The sequence below is a fragment of the Marmota monax genome, unplaced genomic scaffold (genome assembly GCF_021218885.2).
Source record: "Marmota monax isolate L192 unplaced genomic scaffold, Marmota_monax_Labrador192_F-V1.1 WCK01_AAM20220418_F8-fsc00100, whole genome shotgun sequence".
Lineage (NCBI taxonomy): Eukaryota > Metazoa > Chordata > Mammalia > Rodentia > Sciuridae > Marmota > Marmota monax.
Window position 1 is genome coordinate 3708773 of NW_026693872.1, and position 26997 is coordinate 3735769.

Sequence of the window (26997 nt, forward strand, 5' to 3'; positions counted from 1 at the left end):
AGAGAGAGCGAGAGAGAGGGAGCTGAGATTATTGGTAGAAACACAACCCACTAATCCTTCATTTAAGTCCCATGATAGTCTTGGTGATAAGGAGATTCCATTTAAGACGTCTCGGCTTGGTTAGAGAGAATGTTCCAGAATTGGATTGCGAGCTCCCATGGCAGAGCTGCAGCACTGGTGACCAGCTAGAATTTGCTATAGAATGGGTATAGCTGAAAGGAAACCACTATCAATTAATCAACTCTGAATTTTATTTCTCACAGGAACAGAATGATAACATGGCATTCTTCTACATTTAAAATTTATCTTATGTTTCTTCTTGTCCTTCCACTCAAAGCTGCTGACAGAGGTGGTTGGGGCTATTGTGCCAGGCGTGAAGATTCTGCCCACTGGTCAAGAGACCTCACTCTCAGATGCTGGCTCTGTCCCTGTCTTTGGGGGTCGGCCCATGTACTCGCAGGACATTAGGTGCCTCTGTAAGTATAGTAAAACTTGGTTAATCTGATATTTGGTTCAATTTTTAAAAAACTGGAAGCAGTCAGTTGACAAGGTGAGACTTTTTCCTGATATCATTGGTTCTTTATTTCAAAGCGCAGACAATATTTAAAATGAAATAAAAACCCAGAGCTCAATAAATTTTAATAGCAGCAGCACATGTATTCATAGGCAAGTGTGGCTGTTTAAAGCCTTATCTTGTTTCTGCAGGCAAAAGTACAGCACAGGTTATAAAATGTAAGGCTTCCTGCAATGAAAAGCCATCACATACAATGAAAGGCCATCATATTCTCTTTTTCAAATGTCAATAGTTTTCAATATCATAGCACAAAGATTATATTATTTTAAAGTGAGGCTAAAGAGGAATTTCCTCAAAATTTCTGAACAAAGTTTGCATCACATTCTATGATATTCCCTTGTCAATTATAAAAATAACGTTTGCTTAGCAAACTGCTTTGATATTATTTCCTCTGCTTTATATCCCTATCAAACTCAGAACTTTTGAAAACTAAAGATTACTCAATTTAACCTTAGCAAAAAAATAAACAAAACTATTTAAAAACCCTGTTGCAAGTAATAGTTAATGTGTAAACAGAAATGATTGACTTATGAGAAACACCTGCACCCAGAAAAGGAATTATCAGAATAGCTTGATCAAGTGGGAGTCTGTATCTGATAGAACTAACACAATGTGGAAAGAGAAAGTCAATTTATTTAATTTTCCCTTTCCTTCCCTTTGGCTAACCTGTCTCTCTTTCTTGCCATCCCTGTTTGATATCTAGAAGTTTTACCTTAATTTTATTTTTAATTTTTATTTTTTTTGGTACCAGGGATTGAACCCTGGTGGACCTTTACCAATGAGTCACATCCCCAACCCTTTTTTATACTTTATCTTGAGACAGGGTCATGCTGAGTTGCTTAGGGCCTTGCTAAGTTGCTGAGGCTGGCTTTGAACCTGTGATCCTCCTGTCTCAGCCTCCCAAGCCACTGGGATTACAGATTTGTAATCTACCGCGTCTAGTTTAACTTAATTTTACACCATTAAAAAGTTCAGCATTCAGTCTCTTTGACTTTCCTTATTTTCATACACACTCAGGGACCAGGTGTCAGTTTGCTCAGAATGGCAAGTTTTAGTATGAAAATTGATAAAGTACATTTGAGGTATGCATTCATGAAAAGTAAATGACAGTAGGTAATAAGGCACATTGGTCCATTTTCTTTGCCAATTTAGAAAACTTGTGAGGAAGACTCAAAAAAGATTTAGAACTCTGGTACACAGTTTTATACAATTCTTCGAGATCGATGGTGTCCCCATTGGGAGGCTCACTGCTTCTCTCTAGGCTGTTTTGAAGCTTTATGGGTTTGGTGCCTCATATTGGGATATTTATATTTGGACAATGCAGGGAGGGGATGATGAGGTGTTAAAAAAAATACCCATGGCTGCATAAATTATCAAAGAGCATCAGAGAGATCGAAATCATGAAATTCTTTCATTTCCATGACTGGATTATTTCCATTAACTGGCTTCCAGGGACGTCCAGGACATTTGGGGGAGTTTGTTTCTGGAAAATCAGGTATTAGCTCAAATAAAAAACTATTTGGTTTTATTTGGATATCAGGGATCAAATCATCATAATTCTCTGTGGGAGTTGGTGGCATGGGAGGTGTCACTGCTTCAAGGAGATCTGAGTCCTGAAAGTCAGAAGAGGTAACTGCTACACCTGGCTGGGTTAGGGAATGGATGGGTGTTGGCCCTTCCATCTTCTCCTCTGTCTGTGTAGAAGATGTAATACTAACTTCAGGAAAGCTTGCCAAATGCTCTGGTCTCTGGTCATTGAGCTTTCCATTGTTTTTGTCTTTGTTTTTATGTTTTTCATGACCATGACCATGCTTAAGCTTATGTTTATGTCCATGGGCTAGGTCATGTCCTATTTGATGTCCATGGTCAAGGCCATGTTCAAGATCAAAGTCAAGTTTGGGTTGATATCCATGATCAAGACCATGCTGTTGTTGTCGACCATGGCCAAGGGCATTTTGCTTTGGAGGACCATGGCCAACCCCATGTCCCCTTTTGTGCCCATGGCCTTGCTTATGCTCCTGTTTATGACCATGGCCAAGCCCAGGTTTAATTTTCTTTTCACTGCCCGACCCATGCCCACGAGTGGGTCCTTCCTGTTTTTCTGGATCCTGTTCTTCATCTTGCACAGGTGCCATGGAAGTGTAGGGTAGACTTACAATTGTTCCTCCTTCTTTTTTTTCTCCTGGTACTACTCGGAAAGGTGAAAAACCTGGAGGCCTTTTCATCAGTGTCATCTAAACAGGAAATATTAAAATGAACACATTACTGCAAAAGCCACACTATCAGTGAAAAAGAGACTGAGATCTGGCATTACTATCTTGATTCACAATGGAGCAGGTCTTCGTCAGATTTTAAATACTATATTATTCTTCCAGAAAGGATGAATAACAACTTTTCCTATTTTGATTGATCTTGAAATTTGTGGACATTTGATTATTGTTCTTAATAATACTCTAAAATATGGAGAGCTTTTTCTTCATCTGGAAAAACCAGGTGGTTGAACTGCATGACCTCTAGGTTATCACCTAAGTTTGTAATTATGTACATCCATTACGTAGTATTTATTAATCGATGCTATTTCTATTACCAACATTACGGCTTTTATCTTAAAAGGCCCTAAGTGTCTTCATAAACTAAATATATTAGGGAGCATAAACCCACAGACACTTTATTAGACTGAGACATAATAGGATATGTTCACAAGCTTGTAATGCAGTATCTGTTGTGTTAGACTATACATATACACACATATGACAGGAACCTCCCTCAGAACAAGGGAAAAGAGGCAACTTGTGTTGAAAGATATGGATTTGCAGGCTATTTCTACCTAGACTTTTACTACCTGTGAGAAAGTGATGGTTGAAGTGTTTGGTAGTGAAAGAGATGAGCTTTGGAATCAAGCCAGACCCTCTAGTAATCAGCTGCATAATGTAGGCTTGGGCTCTGAATTGACCCACACTTGATTCCAAGTGCCACTAGCTTCACTTTTCTGCAAAAACAGAATAATAAAAGTAACTGCCTCAGAGGGTTATAGGAACACTAATGGATAATGTGTGTGAAAATTCTGTACAGTGTCAGGAACAGAGGAAGCACTTAAAATGTTATTATTCACTCTGGGACCTCAGTCTTCTAATTTTTAATGTCTCATCCTTGACAGTGGGGAAAGCGCTGCTTACTTCCCAGAGTTCTTTTAAGACTTAAGAAGATGATGCAAACTAATGCTTTTCAGACTTGAATCATGTGTATAAATCCCTTGGTTGGGGGTGGGGGGGTGTCTTGTTCAATTGCAGATTCTGATTCAGTAAATATGGAATGAGTGTGAGAGTCTGCATCTCAAAGCTCCTTGGATGAAAACAGAACATAGCCCAGTGCTGTATCCGCCCCAGGTTCTACTCGAAGGTGAGTATCCAGTGTTAGCACCTCATAGCAGGGACTGCATCTCATTACCAGCTCACAGAAGCTTCCAGGGGATGCTAACAATGTGTGAGAAGTGATCAAGGGGGTTGCTGCTCTTTTTTTTTTTTCAGTCATAAGAAATGTGAGATTTCTCCCCATTTATAAAAGATAGTCCCCCAGTTCATTTCAGTAATGGTTCATTTTCCACCCCCAATATGGCTTTTCAGAATGAGCAGAATTGATCCTGAGCTAATGGAGATGATGGCAATCAGAATCATACCATTCCTAGCACTTGACAGTTGATGGTAGGGTAAACTTTTTGCTCCCAAGGTATCACATAAACTTCAGCATTGCAGCTTAGACTTTGCTGTTAATGAAAACAGAAGCCCAAAGAGAGACAAGTGTTATTCATAAGACATTTAAATAAGGGCTACTTAAAACATCAAGTAGTGAAAAAGCATTACTACTCACACCAGGATTTTTGGTCTCACAACTTTCAGTCAACTCTGTATTATCTTCCTTGGAGCATGTGGTTTCCCTGGCTGTGAACTCAATAAAAAATTTCTTCCCGGCCACCACCTGGAAAAGTAATTAGCCCCAAATTCATGCTTAATAAATATTTATAAAATAAATTATATGTTTTTACCCTAAGGAATTTTAAGAGAGGACCTTGAAATTTTAATTACATATTGACCAACTTGAAGAGTTGTACCGAAAAAAGTACAAACATTTCATAATAAAAGTTTCAGTTTGTAGGTATTTTAAAACTATTTGGTGGGCTGGGGTTGTGGCTCAGTGGTAGAGTACTTGCCTGGCATGTGTGAGGCACTGGGTTTGATTCTCAGCACCACAAAAAAATAAAATTCTGTGTCCATCTACAAATAAAAATATTTTAAAAAATATTTGGCTGTTTCATTTCCTTTTCTAAACGGAGGAAAGCAGGCTATAATTCTATTTTAATCAAACATTACTTGTTGTCCTGCAAGTTTTTTTCCCTGCCAAATCTTGAATCAATGGAATGCTGAGTTAGCAATAAAGAAATTGTGTGGATTAAATTATGAAATTAGTAAAACATATTTGAAATTTTATTGTTTCTCTCTCTCTCTCTCTCTATCTCTCTTTTTTTTTCCTTCAGGTATTGGGATTTTACCAGTACCAGGGCCTCAATCCCAAGCTCTTTTAATTTTTAATTTTGAGACAAGTTCTGGCTAAGTTGTAACAATGACCTTGAATTTGCAATCCTCCTGCCTCAGTCTCCCTAGTACCTGAGATTATAGGTGTGTGCCACCATGCTGGCTTCTCACATTTGTTTAAAATTAGGAAATGATTTCCATCTCTAACAACAGTTTTAATCACTGCATAATACTGTTTTCCATTAAACATTTTATAGCCAAATTTCTTGACCAAATTATTTAGTATTTAATTATAGATTTTAAGTGTTTTAAATGTAGTATGTGTGTGTAATATTATGCAGCTATTAAAAAGAATGCATGGCATCTATATCTGTTGACCTTGAGGAGAGGCATTATTAAAAAAAGGAAGTTACAGAGGGTAGTGTAATTTTATATTTATAAAAGCACTCTGCAAGCCTTCTTTATCTCTTTATGCTTTTTAAAAGCATTGGAAAATGTTTGATGATAGGTGGAGGTGTACAGAGCACAGTCATAGGAAGAACTAAACTCCTCTGTATTTTCTGACATAGTTTTGTTGGGCAAGTATGGTTAAGTTAGTACTATCTTCCATTCTAGGGCTCGAGATCACAACCACTTCACCATCATTATCAGGTATCATTTTTATCAAAAGTCTTTCCAGACTAAACTCATCCTGCCCAGCTATTTTTTTTTAAGTAGAGAAAACCAAATAGCAACATGAATCCCAAGTAAATTTAAAAATTTAAAGAAAATAACTAGAATAATATATATACTCATTATAACTCAGAATGAGGATGGTATTTGTCAGTGAAAAATAGAGAATAAATACTCCTAAATTAAGGGGGAACTGTTTAAATTTGATGAGACAAAAATAAAAACAGAGTCTCATAAATCCCAACAAACAAATTATGATGTAGGATGATATTTATATGCATATAAATCCCAACACCAAAAAATGGACAAAAGACTTGAGCAGGTATTTCAAATAAAAAGTTAAAATGCTTATTAAGCCTGAAAAAAAAATGTAATTTTATTGATGACCAGTAACATGCACATTTAAAAAGCAGTGCAACATCAATTTTAATCTCTTGTGTTCACAAGGATAAAAACATTGATGATACCTGGTGTGTGTTAGGTGTGGGAAACAGCCCCAATCACTGCTAATAGGAATAGAATTCAAATCAAGATCCCTAATCATTGTTTTATACCCGGGTTGTGTGAATGTAAATTGTCATACTTGCAAGTAGTTTGGTGATTTGACAACTTGCACAAACAATCTCAGTTATATACATATTCCTTGATATTCCTAGAAAAAAACCCTCAAAGAATCAGGCACAGATTTCTGACATTTATTCATCTGAGTAGAGGCAGGCAGAGCACTCACAGCCTCAGGGCCAGCAGGAATGGGGGCAGGGCAAAGTAGACATCACAGGTCAGAAATTTCACTTAATAATGTGAAAATAGAAGATTCACAAAGTGTTTGGCATCTGAAATAGCAATCCAATTTGGAATGGATGTGCATCCAAACAGTACGAAACATGCAAAGCCAAGACAAGACTAAAACTATAAAACATACCCCAGCAACTTGTCAAATTGGTCACTTGTCGAACAGTTTTCAGTAAATCCTCAAATGTTAATTTATTTCCAGCAAACTGGTTTCTTCCACTAAAGCTGCCTTAAGTGACCACGTGTAAGCAGTCAAATTGCTCTTTTGAAATGCAAAAAAGTCAGTGCAGATTCATCTATTTCAAGGGGGTTTGGAATTTATCCTGTATTCAGATTGATTTGACAACTAACTGAAGGGGCATGTGACTCCTTTTGGTTCACAACATTACTGCTTGGGGTGCCCCTGGTATCCTTAGTGTAAACACACACTCATACTAGAATGTTAAGTTAATCTACAGAGAGAACTGTAAGTGCTCAAGCATGTGATATTCATGTTTGAGAATGAGTCATTCTCTCTCGACAGCAAACCTATGATATATAATATATGGCAGATGACTCCTGTGACATTAAGAATAAGGGGATTTAAAGGGGTATGGTGGTGCACACCAATTTTCCCAGTGGCTCAGGAGGTTGAGGCAGGAGGATCTTGACTCAAAGCCATCCTCAGCAATTTAGTGAGGCCCTATGCAACTTAGTTAGATCCTGTCTCAAAATAAAAATATAAAAGGATAAAGGGATGTGGCTCAGTGGTTAAACACCCCTAGGGTTCAATCCATGGTACAAAAACAAACAAACAAACAAACAAAAAATCAAACAAACAACCACAGAAGAGGATTTCACACCGAGTGAACATGTAAAGTTCAAGAGTTTGTGGCATGAATGTACATCTCTTCAAGTAAGCACAGGTGTGTTACATGGTGGCGAGGTTGCAGAGTGGGTGGTAGAGCACCTGAGTCATAGATCTAAGTGTCAGTTGTGATTATGTTAATAAAGTCTGATTACTTATTTAGATTAAAAAACTAACATAAGAAATTAGAAAGATAAAAATAAATAGCCCATTATGCCCTTGCCAAAAACCCACCACTGTTTTTATTTTAATATATGTTTTTTTAGTTGTGGATGGACACAATAACTTTATTTTATTTTATTTATTTATTTTATGTGGTGCTGAGGATTGAACTCAGTGCTTCACACGTACAAGGCAAGTACTCTCCCACTGAGCCACAACCCCAGCCCCCCCCCCACTAACAAACAGTCTGAAGCATGTCTCCTCAGTATTGCTTTCTGTGTTTTTCATAACATAATTGAGAACAATGTATATTCAACTTTATGGCCTTTTTTCGTCATTGATTATTATAATAAGACATTGTCTACATCAAGCACTCGTCACAAAGACACTTTTAAATTGCTGCTCAATGCTGGATGATGTGGCTCATGCCTGTAACTCCAGTTTGGGAGGCTGAAGCAGGAGGATTTCGAGTTAAGAGCCACCCTCAGCAATTCAGTGAGGCCCTAAGAACTTAGTGATACCCTGGCTCACTCTCAGCCACATGGTTAAGCTTCCCTGGGTTCAATCCCTGCTACCAAGAAACCCCCACTTCTGCCCCTGCCCCCATTGCTGTTTAATGCTCCATTGTAGGAATATAACAGGCATTGTGTAATCATTTTGTATTATTGGTCATTTGGGCAGCTTACCATTATTTGATCTTAGTAAAACTTCAGTAAATACCATTGTATATAAAGACTTCTATTTTATATTTCTAGAAATTCAATTTGAGCCCAAAGTATGAGCTTTTAAGTGAGAATTTCCTCACCGGACTATGAAGATCATGTTGCCTGGCTGCAACGACTTGATTCTAGTTTGATTACTTTTCTTTAGCTTGTAGTTAGGCAAGCCAGATTTGAGTCTGCAATAGGAATCTGTCCATGCACATGACAGGCATAGACTGTTGGAGCTGGTAGGGATTTGGGCTTTTCTAATCCAGCTACTCATTTCACATATGGGGCCACAAAGATTATTTGAATTACCCTGGGGTCATCCAGGATGCCAGTGGCAGATGCTGTGGTACAGCTGTCTTTTGACTCCAGATGAGAACAACCCTTATCCTCTACTGACAAGGCATGAAATTGGAGATGAACCCCAATTGTGCACCTGTAAGAGGGAAAGGCACCTCAGGCAGAGGGGGCAGTGAGAGAAACAACATGGAGGTAAGACAGTGTGGATGGTCCAGTCAATGACCAATTGACTGATATAGCTGAGCCCAAGGCACTGTGTTCTATAATTCTATGGAAAGCCATAGAATAAAAATCCTGAGTTTTATTAATTATAATATAGTTGCTGGTATTTGGACAGCATGTTAGAGTTTGAAAAGTGATTTGACATAATTATCCTATCTTCACCCTAGTCATTTATAGATAGTAAACAGAATGTTTTTTTTTTTTAATTTTTTAGTTGGACACAATACGTTCATTTTTTTTATTTATATGTGGTGCAGAGGATCGAACCCAGGGCCTCACTCATGCTAGGCAAGCGCTCTACTGCTGAGCCACAACCCCAGCCCATAAACAGAATGTTTTAAGAGACCTAAAATCACATATGAAACATGCAGAGAAGTTGGGTTCACAATTCAAATCTTACCATATTCCATTATTAAATAAACTGTTTCCCAATCCAGAGCCAAGATCAGTGGTAAAAGTAGCAAGCAATTTGCACAGACTATTACATCCCCATTTTTAAGCATAATTTACAGACCTGTGCTGTAGCTCTTTTCACAGTGTCAATCTTGAAATAGAAAGTTTCGTTATTTTCTGCATTAAGCTTTGTAATGGAATGAGTAAGTGCTTCTGCCAGCTCAGGGCTGTCGAGAGGTATTTCGAAGGGGCAGCCGGGACAAATCTTGGGATGTGGTTTTACAAGATCCTTTCCTGAAAGAATGAGACTTTAAGTCAGCCTGTGCACTGGAGAAGCAGCCTAGCCTAGTACTTCTCCCACATGAGATCTAGCATCCTAATTTATAGAGGGCCACATGGTAGCTCAGGTTCAGGGATGAGTTCAGGGAATATTTTCAGTATGACCTTCATTTCCTACCTCTTTGTTCCCCTCCTCAGAGCCCAGTGTGTTTAGGCAAACATATGCAACTGGAGGGTGTCAGTGACTCAATCAGTATGCTACACTTTTCCTGATTTTTTGCATATTTGATGGAAACTATTAAAACCAATGTTTAATTTATAGGGGTGACTCTCCAATGGGAAAATTTCAAGTCTTGTGGTTCTGATGAACAGGAAGCTTCGGGAATGCTTTTCATCGTGGAATGTATACCACTATTTCCCAAATACAAGGAAAGCCAACTCTTTTTGAAAGAAATACTGAGTTGACCATAAACTCACACACTCTCTCTATTCTCCATTATAAAATGCAAAAAGAATCGCAACTTTAGTTAGAAGGATTTTATCCTGAGTGGTTAAAAACAAGACAGTAATCTTGAATTTACAACACCAGATTTTAGAACAACTTGTACACAAGCAAGACCAGCTGGCATGGTACCCGCAGGCCGGTTTTGCCCAGAAAGCAGAAACTTTCCCTTCTCTCACCACATTCCCTTCTGGCCATTTGCAGGACAGTCTCAGCTGCAGCAGGTGCAGCACCCTGGGCAGGGGAGGGATGAGAAGTTCTCAGAAAGGCCCATAGGCTACCGAGACTTCTGCATGATGTCGTGGGAACAAAAGCACGTTCTATATGAAAAGACTCAGCCAGTTGTCCAGGGCCACTATTTCATTATTGGGTAGCAACACGTGTTATCTCTCACCTGAATGAATGTTGCAGTTCTGTGAGAAGGAAGCAATTCTTAGCTGAGGATCCACATATGCACTATCTGTACATTCACCCACATCCTGGTTTTTAAAAAGCAAAATTAAAATCTTTAAACAACTAGTAACATTTTAAAAGATATCTGTTTTCCAAATCAATGCTGGGGGTGGGGGCAAGGAATAAAACATAGTATAACTGCAAAAGAAAAAATAAGAAATAGGTAATAGAATCGATAACATCAACAAACATATCCCCTACATAAATAAGAGAAAAGATGAAATAACATGACAAGAATACTTATCATAGACAATAATAACCTTGTAAGTATAATTACAACATTGATGAATCATTGTTACCTTGAATTTTACTTTATACTATTCTTCTACGTCCTTGTTTTTTTACATTTACCTGATATAGCTTTGTTTATTCCTTATTTTAAAACTTTATTCTTTTTATAAAAATATATGATCCTTGAAGCTGTAATAAATGATTTTATTTTTAACTTACTTGGAATCTTTTTTCCTTTTCCTTTTTTTTTCTTTTTCCTTTGTGTAGTGCTAGTACTGAATCGAAGGGCCCTATAAATGCTGGGCGATTGCTCTACCACTGAGCTACAACTTCAGCCCGTCTTTACCTTCTTCAAAGAAAAATTGGTAACACAGATACCTTAACAAATGCTCTGAAGCATTTGCTAAGTTTGACACCAATTCTTTTTTTTTTTTAAAAAAAGAACTCTTTAAAGAGTAGAAATATAAGGATGCTTCCTTAACATGATAAAGAATGTCAATATGGAACTCACAGCAAATAGTATACATAATGATAAAATTTTAGAAAATTCTAAATTTTCTTTTCCAGTAAAATCAAGGAAAAAATAACTATGTGGTGAGTGTCATTTCAAAAAATGTTTATGAAGGTAAGTTGAATTCAGTGAGACACTTCTGTCCCTCCCCATCGCCCCCCAAAAAAAGTCATTAAAAAAGAGATGATAAACCTCAGTGATTTGGCCCTGTACTCCCAACTGCTGGGGAAGCTGGGAAAGGACGGTTGCAAGTTCAAAGCCAGCCTCAGCAACTTAGTGAGACTCTATCTCAAAATAAAAAATAAAAATGGGTTAGGGATGTGGCTTAAGAGCCTCTGGGTTCAATCCCCAGTTTTTTTAAAAAAAGAAAGAAAGAAAAAAGGAGATGAAAATTATTATTTGCAAAATATATACTTATATACCCAGAAAAATCAAATGAATCAATAAAAAGCTATTAGAGTTGATCAGAAAGTTCAGAGAAGTTCCTGCATATAAGATAAACCTATAAAAATGATAATTTATACATAAACACTACTTATTAAGAAGAGAAGAAAATAAAAAGAGAAACAATGGGATTTAATTCTTAACTGCAATAACCAAACCAAATCAAGCAAAAACAAAAATAAAACCTAGGAATAATTTTGTTGAGAAATGTTCTGGCTATATATAAAGAAAATCACATAACTTTATAAGTAGACAATAAAACTTGACTAAATCGAAAGATTTAACAAATTCTTGAGTAAAAAGATGAGATAGAGTATATATGCTAATTCTCCTTAAATTAATTTAGGAAAGAAAGCAAAGCAATTCCAATCAATGTGACAATGAGTTTTTCTTGCGAACTTATTGAAAGGTTGGTTTTGGAAATACAAACATTAGAATAATAATCACATGTTTAAACTTAATATGATGTCATGGCTATTAAAATATTAAAGTATAGGTATAAAAATAGAGATCAGATGTGAATGGTGGGAACACAAGATTAAGAGAATAATTCTATAAAATGAGCCTACTATGCTGACCCCACCTGCTTTCCTTCCAAGAAGCAATTAACCTGCATCCCCGCCTGGCCTCAATGGAAAGGGTATGTCACATTCCTCAGCAAACTACTTGTTCACTGCAGGAAAAATGAACAAGGCCCAAAACAATGTTGATAAAAGGAACCCAAGGAAACTTTTGTGACCAGATCCTGAAACTCTGGGAGATAAGGATAGTTCCTTCTAACCATAAAATTTGTAAGAATGTATGGTTAAGAATTCAATTAGGGGCCAGGTTGTACCTCGGTGGTAGAATGCTTGCCTAGCATGTGTGAGTCACTGGGTTCAATCCTCAGTACCACATAAAAATAAATAAATAAAATAAAGGTATTGTATCTATTTACAACTAAATATATATGTATGTACATATATATACATATATGTATATGTATGTGTATATATATATATATTTTTCTTTTTTTTTCTTTAAGGAATCCAATTAGAACTGGTCACCATGGGCCAAAGTGAACTAAAGTTGCCATGACAGTGGAGACTAGAAAGTCTGATGTCACCTTGCTATTAGTTGAAAGTCAAGAAGTAGACCTGGGTGGAACTCTACGGAAACTTTTCTGGGATGCCCAATAAAACTGGAGTGCAAGAGAGGCACATTGTCCGCCTCCTCTCTGAGAGGACTCACTGCCTTGAGAGTGTCCACTTTCCTTTTCCCTAACCCTTCAATAAACTCATTCCTGTTACTCTGAGAAACACACCTGAAATCTTTCTGACTTGATCTCAAGAATTGAGATTTGAAGAGGGTGTCTTTATACTGCCTCAGCTTCACAGAAAGCCCCAGATCTGTAACAGTGTAAATCTGTATGTATAGTTCTGTAACCTGATTTTTTTTTCACTGAACATATTGTGACCATTCTATTATTCTACTAAAAACTCTCCATAAACAGTATTCTACTCTATATTTATACTGCCATTTACTTAACCATTTCCAACTGCTGCATATATAATTCATTCCCAATATTATCCTATTAAAAACAACAACAAAATTAACATCCTGTGGTCTGGACTTTCCATCCTCCCTCCCTCCCCACCTCCACCCCGCCCCCATCTAATAGAATTTTAGAAGTAGATTAAAGGTCTTGCAGCAATTCCTTGGTTAAAGGACAGTCTTCTGCTACAATGAAAATATCCCTGGGGAAAGATGCCTTTAGCCATTTTAACATTCATCAACGATTGCCAACACCATTTTAACATATTGTGGTTGACCATGACAAGATATCATCCTATAAAGGGCCACTAAGGGATAGAGACTCAGAATGTGCTTATTAAAGACCAAGGTAGAAGAGGGAAGGTGACTAAAACCAGCAGAGACAAGTTTGAAGTCAGGAACTGTCCTGTGTGGAGGTGGAGAACGCATTTGAATTCCGTGCCCTTCAGGTCTCCCCAGGAGATAGGAAAGTGTGAAGACATAACAAAGACAAACCTGGCAATTTCATCATTTGTTTAGGGCCTTTCCTAGTCTTTGGTTACCGTATTTCCCCTCTCAATCGTTGCAGATTTTATGTCCCCAATTTTTTGCTGATCTTATGAGAAGTCGTTTTGTTTGTTGTTATTGTTGTTTAACTTTTCGTTCACGGAAAACTCTTTCTACGGTCTGTTTCTGTGCTCCACAGCGACTATAATCACTTTCAGCTTGAAGCAGGAAGAATAATTTTTATATTTATCCACCATCAGAAATGCTTCGGACGTTGACTTATTGCTGACTGACGAACTGTACGGTTTAGCTATCACCGCGAGATGCAAGGCTTGCCAAATCGTGTGGCAGCCTCGCCAGCAGGCTCCCCTTGTGGCTATGGCTCTTCAATAGGTTGACTGACAATACCGTTAATACCGCAGCGCTCTAAAGAAATCCCGCGAATTGGCTTTTGGAAACACACTGATAGCGCGCGGGGGCTGAGAATTCTAGGCTCAGGGCTCGCTGAGCGCAAGACAAACGCGCATTCGCTTACCACCCGCGATAGCAGTGCTGCTCCGTTTTCCTTTTAAGCGGCTGGAGAACAAAAGTATACCTTGCGATCTTTACCGATGAAACGTTACGCACCAATTTTTGGACTGAAAATTAGAGTGCAACGGTTATGCGGTGAAATACGGTATACTCTGTAAATACTTAATTGCTAGATGTGCAGATTCTTTGATGGGGTAAGTTTGACCAGTGTCAAAGGTTAGGGTTGTTGTTAATTCAGGGATACTGAGTGAATGTGACTATGAATTGCTAAATGACATTTATGTTTTAGGGACAATCTTCTCACATAGCCTTGATAGTTTCTATGCCCCTGAATACTGTAAACAAAATTGAAGAACTTTATAATTAGACTTTTGCTCACTTACACCATCGGAAAGGGACTTGCAGTCTGGAGTTAAGAGTAGAAAATCCTTTTTGAGACAATCAGTTTGAACAATTGAATAGGTAATTTCATAGTTCCATCCAGCCACCACCTGCAATAATTTGAGGATAAGAGTTTAAAGTACAATTTAAATATTATTCACAGTGAGATAAAAAAGTTATGAGAAGTTTAAAGTACAGCATAACATAAGTGCTCAAGAAAACTATTACTATTTCCTGACAAAAGTCATTACTGAGTAAATATAGAGTACCCTGAGACTCAAACAAAACACTTAAACGCACACACACACAATACACACATTTACACACACACTCTCATGCACATCTACAAATGAAAAGCAATAATAGATGAACTTGCTACATTTCCTTTAATAAGACCTAGCAATACTTCCTCTGCCAGTCTGCAGAAAGAAAAGTTTTAGTAAATTTTGTGAAACAATAATGCTCTCTCTTCTAGTTAAGAAAACTTTAGAGGGGGAGTGGCCTTTATAGGTTCTGAGAATACCAGGTAGTGGAATTTTCCTTCTTTATTCTGGGCTGGCCCAACCCTGATAGTTGTATATGGACAGAATTGAGTAAAAAGTGTGTCTTGCCTCCAGGCAAGTCATGGGTGGCTTAAATTCAGAGAATGTTACTGACCAAAATGAATCACTCATAAGCATCTGAAAAGCAAGGGTCCCAGTGAATTAGCAGAAAAGACTTGGTGAACTGAACCAATAAAAAAAAAAATACAGATTATTAGGTATTTACTGTTTTCTCCATGATGATATGGAAACTGTAATTTAGGGGCAACATTAAAAATAAAACAAAAAACAATCAGCCAGCCTTTTTAAGATATGGATTTTTAAACTCTAAAGCCAGAATGACTTTTCCATTTCTCTTTCTCTGGGAAAAATATGTAGTGATGACTACTTGCTCATTAAAACAGTTTGAAAGGAAGGATGAGTGATTAGCCACCCATTTTCCTTTGCATATTACACTCCCCACTCTTTGCCTTTGGTGCTCTTTACATGAAAACACAGCCACAATCTTATGTTTTCCTTCCACCAATGATTTATTTTAGGTGATGAAACCCTGAAAGTAAAGATCTAAGAAATCTAAACCCTGAAAGTAAAGATCTACATCATGTGACGTGAAAAATTTCAAAACAAACCTGTCTTTGGGCTCTTTTTACTTCTCCAAGAGCAAAGAGGTGGGAATGCTTCGTGTTGTTGTTAAAATGTTGAATGGCATGTTTCAAAATGGGCTCCAGGTCAGGGCTCTCAGTTGATATGGGATACACACAGCCCCGACAGGTGTACTGGGCTGTCACCACAGGGCCCTCAGCTGAACGGAGAGAAGGCAAAAAGGCAGTGTTAGCTATCAAAACCAGCATCTGGTACATTGTCTTGTCCTAAACCAAGAAGATACTTCACTCATTCATTAATCATTTACTTAAATTTAATTATTTGATTTTTTTCTGCTCCAGTACTGGGGATTAAACCCAGGGGCACTTTACTACTGAGCTCCATCTCCAACTTTTAAATTTATTTTTGAAATTCTGAGACAGGATCTTACTAAACTGCTGAGGCTGGCTTTGAACTTCCAATTCTCCTGCCTCAACCTCCTGAGTCACTGGAATTACAGGTATGTGCCACTTCACCCAGCCAAGAATATAATTTAGAAAGCTCTAACAACTTTTGCAGTAAACTCTCTCTGCAGAAGGAAAAACAAGAATATAAAACTGCTCTTTAGCTTGGGAGGGGGACTATCATTCACTCCGAAACATTTTATCTATATAATATCATGCAAAATTATTTTTAATGTATTGAATTAAATTAATTAATTAGTTTATTAATTTTTTTGACAGTGCTTAGGGATTGAATTCAAAGTCCTATGTATGATAGGCAAGTGCTCTACCACTGAACTATATCTCCAGCCCTTACATTTATTTAAAGTATTTTTAAATTACAGAAATTACACATGAATATATCCTTTTATTAAAAATTAAAACATTGCAGATATATTGCTTATTTTTTAGTGATAATGAAAGCAGAAGCCTAACTCAGAGTTTAAGGTGTTTCATATCAACTCAATCTGACAAATGTGCTCTTTGCTCTAAGAGAAAAAGAGCCAGTGCAAATACAGATTCATTTAAAATTTTTTATGTTACACATATTGTTAAAAATTTCTTAGATCTTTATGTTTAGGATTTCATGCATCACCTAAAAGAAACCACTGGGGGAAGGAATACATGTGGCTGCCTGGCTATGTTTTTATATGAAGAGTGCTGAAGGCCAAGAGCTTTCTTGTTAGTCAAGGTGACTGGGATGGTGCATGTGTGAAGGGCAAAGGTATCATACCCTTTCCTTTGAGGCTGGTCTGTACCTGCTGTGATAGGCCCAGCGCTAAGCTGGGCTGTAGGGAGACCTCCATGTGTTAGTAAAGGTCACTTTTATGAAGGATGGGAGAGACAGAAGTGTAGACAGATCCTTTCAATATGATTCGGCAAGAGCTTGTAAAGACCCAGAGTGAGGTCAAGGAGGTCTCTAAGAAAAAAGTGAAGACGCCTGAACTAAGGCAGGTGGGGGTGACCCGAGGTGTCACCATCAGGTCTGAGGGCCTAAGAGAAGGGAGGAGAGGCTCCCAAGGAAACAGGATAGTTGTGGCACAGTAGCGTGGAATGTGGCATACACACATTACCAGAGCTTTGGGAACAGTTGGTAGAGACGACTTGGGCTGCTGAGCCAGGTTCTCATTCCCTAGGTCAGGGTACCCAACTGCCTTCATATTCAGCTATATTCAAAGAGACACAGACTCCATGGTGGATCCGATGAAAGTTATGGCCCCCTCCCCCAGGAAAATGCACATATTCAACATTCTCCACATAAGTCCAGGGCATCAGAGACCTCCAGAAGTGCCTGAAGAAGAGTGTGCTATAAGAATGGGGAATTGCAGAAGTGTTTCTGATAAATGGTGTGAGATATTTGAGAAAGAACCTGTATTAAATTATCAAGTAAAGTTCACAACAGGCAGCCCTAGCCCTGGAAAGGGGGACATAGCTGCAGAATGAGAGGCGCGCTTGGCAGGGTCACCCCCTGAGAGCCTGAGGCTTCATCGCCCAGTGGGTATGGAAGAACCTAACACAGGCAGGAGGCCAGCTGTGGTGGACAGTGCTGCCCCTCAGTGGTTAGCTTCTCAACATGACTGTCCTCACACCTCTTTCTTGGATTTCTCTCCATAAATATGCGTCAGAAAAATATTAACTGGGCAAATATGCAACTTCTCATTGCAGAAGTTATGTTGAATTGGGATAATAGGCAAAGTTAGAAATCTGGAGGGGACTGCTGGGTATGCTGGTGCACGCCTGTAATCCCAGCAACTCAGAGGCTAAGGCAGGAGGATTGCAAGTTTGAGGCTAACCTCAGAAGTTTAGCAAGCCCCTAAGACCCTGTCTCACAATAAAAGATCAAAAGGGCTAGAGGTGTAGCTCAGTGGTAGAACCACTTGGATTCAACTCCCAATACCCCCAAAAAACAAACAAACAAAAAAAACTGGAGAGGAAATCAGTAGAGAAAATGAGAGAATCACTAATGATTATAAAAAAACAGATATATAGAGAGATGAGACAAACACAGAAGGTAGAAGAGGAGAGAGACAAGACCAGCAGTTTGCCTTGTCTCCAACCCGTTTTTATTCAGAAGACTGAGTGGGAGGGAGAGAAGAGAAGGATAGCTTTTTGAGGGTGAAAAGAATAGAGAAAGAAGTACATTCAGCTTTTCTGGGTGACCAAATAATTTCCTACCATATCCAGTTTTTCTTTTTTCCTTTCCTTTTCTTTCTTTCTTTCTTTTCTTTTTTTTTGGGGGGGGGGTATTGCGGAGTTGAATCCAGGGTGTTCTACCACTGAGCTACACCTCCAGCTCTTTTGATCTTTTATTGTGAGACAGGGTCTTAGGGTCTTGCTAAATTGCTGAGGTTAGCCTCAAACTTGCAATCCTTCTGCCTTAGCCTCTGAGTTGCTGGGATTACAGGCGTGCACCAGCACACCCAGCAGTCCCCTCCGGATTTCTAACTTTGCCTATTATCCCAATTCAACATAACTTCTGCAATGAGAAGTTGCATATTTGCCCAGTTAATATTTTCCTGAAACATATTTATGGAGATACTTGGTACTTCTGCCACATTAGCAAAAGGGCTAATAGTGGTTGTACTTGTTGACAGGTTGCTCCATAATTATGTTCTTAAGCAATTTCACTTATTGAGGTTCTATTCTACCAACTCCATTACTTCCTATCTGTGGGATCCTGGACAAGTTATTTAACTGCTCTTTCTGTTTCCACACCTGAAAAATGGTGATGTTAATGTCTACCTCAAAGAGTTGCTGTGGGATTAAATAAGTTCATGCACGTGAAATGCCTAGAACCATGCCTGGAACACGAGTGTCCAATATATATTAATTATTATTTTTGTCCAGATTATCATTAATAATTATCAAGATAGTAGACATGGCGCCTTCAGGCCTCCTGTCTCCTTTCAGCCTCACAGAGCTCCTGTGCAGCAGGCAGCACTGCTATCTCCCAAGTGACAGTGAAACAGGTGACAAAGATCTCTGAAAGTTCCAGGCAGCACTGACCTCAGAGCCTCTGCTTGCCTTATTCTGGGATACTGCCTACAGTTGAGGGCAGGTCTGTCTTCCTGCCCTTTTAGCAGGGGACCCCCTCCCCCACCCCCACACACCTGATCCAAAGTGAAAGGTGAGGAATAGAGTTGGGATGGGTTTGGCATGATGATTGGCATATGATGGCCCAACATCAGGGCTCTGCAGCTCCACCCACCCATACAGCTGCGCTCCTAAGCATTGCAAATGTCATTGCAACTGCCACCCTCTGGGAGGGGACAGTCACCTGGCCTGGGTTGTGTTCCAGATACATAGAAATGGCTAATCTCCTCTGGGCAGTGTCACCAGATATATCAACTACCTGGAATAATCTGGCAGATCTGGGTAGCCACGGAGAATTTCGTACTCTCCCTCTTCCCCACGGTTGCTGTGCATTCTCCTGTCGCCTAAAAGGAAAGATAGAGACCATTTACCCCAATCTTTTCTATCGAGAAGTCCACTCAGTACTGTTACTACATATGTCTGTCTTTAAAAATAAAAATTAAAAAAAACTTATGAAAGTTTTTTTTTTTCCTAACAGAGTTTTAAGACATGAGAATGAGCATTTTTTTTTCTTTTGTAGCCCAGTGATTGTGTTTTATGGCCCACTGATATTCATGATGTGTCAGAGGAGAGGCAATATGAATGGGGAGGCTTTTAAGAGCCTCAGAGACACTTCTTTTTCACCAAGATATTCACAGTGCCTTAGAACATCCTGCTAAACTCTCTGCTTGCTTTACCTCTCAATTTCAGTGGATTAACACCATTTGCACAAGGTTCAAATTGACCTATGAGAAAGAGCAAGGATCTTGGCATCTGCCACTTGCTCACTGTTCCCTCTGACAAGTCTCTTTGCCCCTCAGAGTCTCAGTTTACCCATCTCATAGGAGCTCTGCCACACTTGTTGTGAAGAGGAAGTGTGCAAACTCACAATAAGGTGACCCTCGGAGGCCCACCACATCACGGACACTTTGGCGGCTTTCCACTTCTTGTTGAACAGTATTTTTTTAGTTATTTTTCTGTCGTGTCATTTTTCAGTCACACCCATTGGACTTACCCTAAGCAGCAGACACTATTCTATTAGGATAAAGCATATCTTCATCCCCACAGCCCAAGAGGCAAGCAGGGCAGGGCACAGCAGCTCACTAGCCCTGACCACCAGAAGGCTCAGTGAGGGGGCAGAACCAGCACAACCATCCTGGTCCCCTGACTTGGAGTCCTGAGCCATTTTATAACTACAGGTGACTGTCATGTTCAAAATACACAGAGTATGGCAATATCCTGACATCAAAGAGGGGAATTCGTGGAATGTGAAAAGAGAGGCTTGCTTCTCAGGTAGACAGTAATTCCAACTTTCCTTTAGATAAAATAACCTCTATAGTGTGCCAGGCATGTGGTAGGTGTTTGGTTAGTTATGGGTGATTTTAGTATGGTTATTTGCTTTGTTTTCTAATCCCCCCTTTTAAGAATAGCCTTTCTTAACAAGGTCCTTTGCATAATTTATCTCATTTCATCTTCCAACAATGCAATGAGGTCAATATCATCTCTTTATAGGGGGGAACATCAAATCAGAGAGGTCAAGTAGCTTTCCTGCCACCACCCAGGTACTTGAAGGCAAAGTCAAGATTTGTACACAGGCCCAAGTAGATGAAGTACCTGCATTCTTCTCTCATTGGACCTTAAGTTCAGCCCAAATGTTGATCTGCTATCTCTCTGAGGTCTGACTCCCAAGTCCTGGGTAATCACTAGGATTTCCTTCTCATGGGAGGGCTTATCCATGATTTTTCTATCTATGCAAGAACACAGATATTGGGCTGGGGTTGTGGCTCAATGGCAGAGTGCTTGCCTAGAATGTGTGAGGCACTAGGTTTGATTCTTAGCACTACATATAAAGAAATAAATAAGATAACTAAAAAAAAAACACCTAAAAAAAAGAAGAGCCCAGATATTACAAATTTGAAGGTTTGTGTGCCTCCCTCAAAAACAGGCTCAATAATATTAATAGTCCCAGTGAAACATCCACAACTGATGAATGGATACAGAAGAACACCTGGTACATGTACACAAGAGAATACCTTTTTAATTCAGTCATTAAAAAGGGTAGAATTATCATTTGCAACAATGTGGATGGAACTGGGGATCATTATGCTAGTGAAATAAGCCAGGCACAGAAAGGCAGGGACCATGTGACCTCACTCATATGTGGAATATAAAAAAATATATATCTCATAGAAGTTGAGGGTAAAACAGTGTTTACTGGAGGCTGAGGAGAGCAGTGCCAGGTGTGGAGGGGGGATGGGGGTGGGGGTGGGGAAAATTTGGTCAGTGGGTACTGAATTGCGGTCAGTGAGAGCAAGAAGTTCTGATGTGCCGTTGCACAGGAGGGTGACTGTAGGTAATAGTTATGGACTGTGGATTTCAAAAGGCTAGAAGAAAGGATTTTGAATATTGTCACCATAAAGAAAAGCATGTCTGTTTGAGGAGGTAGATATGTTTAACTTGATCTAAACATTACACAATGGGTACAGCATCAGAACATCACATGGTCGCCCACGAATACATACAATTTTTATGTTTTCATGTTGAGAATCACCTACGTACTCACAGCTTCCTCCACTCCCTTGTAGTCACAATCCTGCCAGGTTTTGCCACTTTGAACAGGACAATCACCCTCCTTGATTTGATACTTGAGGGAATAAAATGTTTCAGAGCCAACCTGAAAAGAGCAACCACAGATTACGGAGTTCATCCAGCTGGCCCACCAGGAATGATCTGAGTGGGTTCTGCGATAGTTATTAATATTGGTCTTGATCTGATTTGATTCAATGAAAGCCACACATTAATTAAAAATATAAATACTTACATCTTTATAAATATTTCCACAGAGGAAAATTTATATTATATTTACAAAAACATTAGCTTATTTTTTTTGGTGAAAACTAATTTACATGTACATATGTCTTTTAAAAAGCTGGGAAAGATATGTAGCAATCCATTAAAATAATTGTCTCTCAGTTGGATTATAATTATCTTTCACTTTCTTCTTTAAGCAAACATTTCTAAGTTTTCTGACTTTTTTCCTAATAAACATATATTTGATAATTCTAAAGAATGAGAGATATTTAAATTAAAATTATTAATAATTATTTCTGTGTGGTAGGATTAATAATGAATGATTTTAGAGAGTTTATTTACTTTATTTTCTAATTTTTCTCCCTCTCCCCCAGCACGTTTTTAAAGCAGCTTTATTGAGATAAAATCACATGCCATACAATTCATCCACCTAAACTGTACAATTCAATGTTTTTTAGTGTATTTACAATGATTGCCTTAATCCATCTTAGACCATTTGATCTCCCCTGCAAAAGAAACCCTGCACCCTTTCTTAGTTATTAACAGTTACTTCCTATTCTTCCTCTCTCCATCTCCCTGGAAGTTAATAATCTACTTTCTGTCTATCTGTATTTGCTTATTGAAGACATTTCGTATCAGTGGAATCATAAACATGTGGTTCTTCTTTCACTTTGCATAATATCTTCAAAGCCTTGAAAGAATGCTAAGAATCCTTAACCTGTATATATAAAGACCTCAAAAAACTTAACGCCAAAAAAACAACCCAATCAATAAATGGGCTAAGGAGCTGAACAGACACTTCTCAGAAGAGGATATACAATCAATCAACAAATATATGAAAAAATGTTCAACTTCTCTAGTAATTAGAGAAATACAAATTAAAACTACTCTAAGATTTCATCTCACACCACTCAGAATGGCAGTTATCAAGAATACAAACAACAATAATTATTGATGAGGATGTTGGAGAAAAGGCACACTCAAACATTGTTGGTGGGACTGCAAATTGGTGCAGCCAATCTGGAAAGCAGTATGGAGATTCCTTAGAAAACTTGGAATGAAACCACCATTTGACCTAGCTTTCCCACTCCTCGGTGTATACCCTAAAGACTTAAAAAACAACATACTATGGTAAAGCAGCCACTTCAATGTTTATAGCTGCACAATTCACAATAGCTAAACTGTGGAACCAACCTAGATGCCCTCCAATAGATGAATGGATAAAGAAACTGTAGTATATATACACAATGGAAGATTACTCAGCATTAAAAGAGAATAAAATTATAAAATTTGCAGGTAAATGGATGGAGTTGGAAAAATATCATGCTATGCAAAGTAAGCCAATCCCCCCAAACCAAAGGCTGAATGTTCGCTCTTATAAGTGGATGCTGACCCATAATGAGGGTGAGTGTAGGGAGAATGGAAGAACTATGATTGGGCCAAGGGGAGGGAGGGATGGGGAGGGGGCAGGCAGGAAAGATGGTGGAATGAGACGAACATCATTACCTTGGATACATGTGGTGCGACTCTACATCATGTACAACCAGAGAAATGAAAAGTTGTGCTCCATTTGCGTACAATGAATGGAAAAGCTTTCTGCTGTCATGTATAACTGATTAGAAGTAATAAAAAATAAAGTTAAAAAAATAAAGATTTTTCTATCACTGGGGAAAAAAAAAGAATCCTTAGCCTGAAAGGATGAGTGACATCGTGGACTACATCAGTGCTTCATTCCTTTTTTGGGGAAACAATTTTTCTAAGATGTCATACAATGAATTTTAATGTGCAGAGGTGAATTAGATGAGTTTTCAGATACAGAACTCTGGCATGTCAGAGCACCAAGGGGCCCAGGAGGCCATGTTGTCCAACCACTCACGTTGCAGCTAAGAGCAGGAGGTCTCCCAGAAGACAGGGCATGTCTCAGACCACCTCATAACCTCAGGAAGGCAGAGACAGCCACACCTCCTTAGTCCCCTAGAGCCCAGGGTAGTGTACTCTAAGCCTGCCTGGTCACAGGATCTGTATCTGGGAGATGATGGAGTCAAACAACATTATCTCCAAGATTTCTTCCTGCTGAAGAGTAGGAGGTGATAGGAGCTGTACCCACATGGCAAAGTAAAGATAAAATAGGATTATATGGACATTTTAGCATAAAGTCCAAATTTGCCACAAAATTAGTTGATGAAGACACTACCAATGTATTGTTGCTTGCAAGCAGCAGGAAACAGAATTCCTTACACAAACATATTAGGTTGTGAAACAAAATGACTCGATTTTGCTTTCCAAAAAAATGATAAAATGAAAAACCATGTCGCCTAGGGTTTTCTCCTTTATCCTTCTGATGTCACAGGGTGGTAGTTTACTTCTACTGAAGTAAAACATTTGCCTAACTAATCCAGAGAAATAGTCTTTTATAGTGAAATTTAAACAAACTCTCGAAAGATTTGTATACCTTTGAATTTATTCATACTGACAGCATTTTCTCCTACCTGAGTTCATCAGGGCAGAGATAAACGTATATTAAAAGTCAACCCAAACATTACTGTTAACCTTGGTGCACTCAGCCACAAAGACATCACGGCAGATATTTTGCCTAATGCAGTAGAACCATGCTAATCTCACTCCTGACTCCTCTTAGATACACCGCACAGAGAACCCCCTCTCATGTAAGGTTTAGAGGTCTTTAGATTGTATTCTCAGGCCAGACACCTAGTGAATCAATCCTCTTTCTGCAGGCTCACTGAGTTCTTGGATTCTCCTGTAGCCCCTTTTACCTTTCTCCATTTTTCTTTCTAGTGTACTGCTCCCCTGCTCCCTCCCCACTGGTATTGAGGATTCAATCCAGAGGCACTTCACTATGGAACTACAACCCCAGCCTTTTTTATCTTTTATTTTGAGACAGCATCTCACTAAGTTGTTGAGACTGGTCTCAAAATTGTGATCCTCCTGCCTCAGCTTCCTTGGTCTCTGGTATTACAGGCATGTACCACTAGGATACTACTTTTTCTATCCAAAAAGCCAACTTTGTTTGCCAAAGGACTAGCCATACCTTGCCTTCTACCCCTGGCTCTGCCTTCCTGAGGTTGTGAGGGGTAGAGAGCAGGGTATGGCTAGTTATGCCCAAGGACTAGCCATACCCTGCTCTCTACCCCTACTTGCTGTTTTTTTTTTTCTCTCCCCATATACTAGGAGAGAGAGAAAAAATAAAAACAACACCAAGTAGCTCTGGTCTTTTCCAACTGATTATCAGTCTTTAGTAGCTGTTATTGGTGGTGGTGGTGGTGTTGTGTAGTGTGTGTGTGTGTGTGTGTGTGTGTGTGACAGAGAGAGAGAGAGAGAACTGGGCTCTGAGTGACTGCACAAATCCCAAGTGACTTCAAGGTAAAATATAACTTACTTACCGTCTTATTGACCTCAGTCACACGGTACAACACAAACTGGTTGCCGCTTTGTATCCTATTGTTATAATTCTTCAGAGCAGCATCCACAGCCTTAAATACATCCTCATCATCACAATCAATTTCCTCAGTGACAAATTCCTGGGATAAACTTGCTAGCAGCCTGGAGCAGAGGAAAAGGATGGTTATTAATTTCATGATTCAACAGTCTCCCTGTAGAATCTGAGAGATGGTTTCCCTTAGAATTGGGAGCCAACTTGGATGCTGATTTTAACAGTCTCCAGTCTCTTGTTTCCTCTGTTCTCTTCTCTCTCTACCTCAACACTTGGGACCTCAACACTTGGGGCCCTACTGCCATACACTATTTGCTCTCTTCCAAAAGGACAAATAGCTCTGCCGGTTATCCAAGCAGATTTCAGCCTGTAACATTACAACACTTGGGTCACTGACCTGACTGTTTGCCTTTGAAAAGCACATAGGAGCACATAGCACATTTTCCAGTGATTGCACAAGTTTGCATAACAAATTAGAGCAGGGTCTAATAAAGGAGGAGAGAAAAGTAGCTCTGTTATTTCCTTGTGACTTTCCCAAAGCCATTTGTGAAGGTCACTGGGTGTGTAAACAAAGCAACAAAATGAGGGCAACCTGCAGACACTTTTCACATAAAATTTCTTTGCAGGATGTTTATCAGCCTAGAAGCAGGCAGCCTAGAAGCAGCCTAGAAGCTGTATGCTTGGGAACCTAAGCACAGGGGTATCAAGTGAGTTCTAGGAATTTTACCCAGGAGATTAGCATGACTGGATATAAACTCTTGGCATCTTATCTGGCCTTTGGCCAAGCCAGCCTCTCTCTGCTCAATTGTATTAGTTCTATAAAGGAAAAGCTTCTTTGGGTAAGAGACAAAGGAAATTTAGAAAGAAAGAAAGAAAGAAAGAAAGAAGGAAGGAAGGAAGGAAGGAAGGAAACTATTCGAAGAAAGAAGGTCTCAGGGTAGGTTAAAGATATGACTTAATACTCAGTAGATGTTTGCCTTCAAGTGAAAAAAAAAAAAGCAGAAAGAAAGAAGAAGAAGATAAAGATTGAGTCTTTGTTAGTACCTACTGGATCTCTAAGTTGGCAATGTAGTCTCCCTGAGAGTCCTGGGAAAAATGGGATCAATATGGGCTGAATGGTGGCTTTACAATGCTGATGGAGGAACATGTGCTTGGCAATGTCTAACCTGGATTCCTGTCTTGCTCTGATACTTAACTGCTATGTGACCCTGAGCAAGTCAAGGTCACATAATATTCCCACCTTGGTTTTCTCACCTATAAAATGTAGAAAACCACAACATCTGTGTGTGTGTATGTGTGCACACGTGCACAAGTGGTACCAGGGATGGAATTCATGGGTGCTCTACCACTAAGCTACATCTCTAAACCTTTTAACTTTTTTATTTTGGGTCTGGCTAAGTTGCAGAGGCTGGCATCAAACCTGCAATTCTGCACCATTGCTCCTCACAGAGAATCATAATATCTTATTGGGGTTGTTTTGAGAAGTG

At 39.0% G+C, this 26997-nt stretch overlaps 1 protein-coding gene across 2 annotated transcripts; it reads right to left on the bottom strand.

The window, feature by feature from the left end:
• Nucleotides 1–233: 233 nt before the first annotated feature.
• Kng1 (kininogen 1) lies at nt 234–25898 on the bottom strand. Of its 2 annotated transcripts, XM_046462546.2 has the most exons (11): nt 25461–25883; nt 21812–21922; nt 19529–19613; nt 15721–15893; nt 14552–14659; nt 10374–10458; nt 9320–9492; nt 4442–4549; nt 4251–4337; nt 2731–2808; nt 234–474 (listed from the first exon to the last, which is right to left on the bottom strand). In XM_046462546.2, the coding sequence occupies exons 1-11, from the start codon at nt 25653–25655 to the stop codon at nt 394–396; spliced, it is 1284 nt and encodes a 427-aa protein (XP_046318502.1). In that variant the 5' UTR covers nt 25656–25883; the 3' UTR covers nt 234–393. The 2 variants fall into 2 exon arrangements, with proteins under 2 accessions (XP_046318502.1, XP_046318501.1); XM_046462545.2 differs by lacking the exon at nt 234–474 and having other exon boundaries at nt 555–2808; nt 25461–25898.
• Between the last annotated feature and the right edge of the window lie 1099 nt (nt 25899–26997).

Coding starts and splice junctions, on each gene's coding strand:
- Kng1 (XM_046462545.2), bottom strand. CDS start 25,655: ATGAAATTAATAACCATCCTTTTCCTCTGCTCCAGGCTGCTAGCAAGT. Junction 21,923..25,460: donor TGACTGAGGTCAATAAGACG/GTAAGTAAGTTA, acceptor TGCTCTTTTCAG/GTTGGCTCTGAAACATTTTA. Junction 9,493..10,373: donor GAACTGCAACATTCATTCAG/GTGAGAGATAAC, acceptor TCATTCTTTCAG/GAAAGGATCTTGTAAAACCA.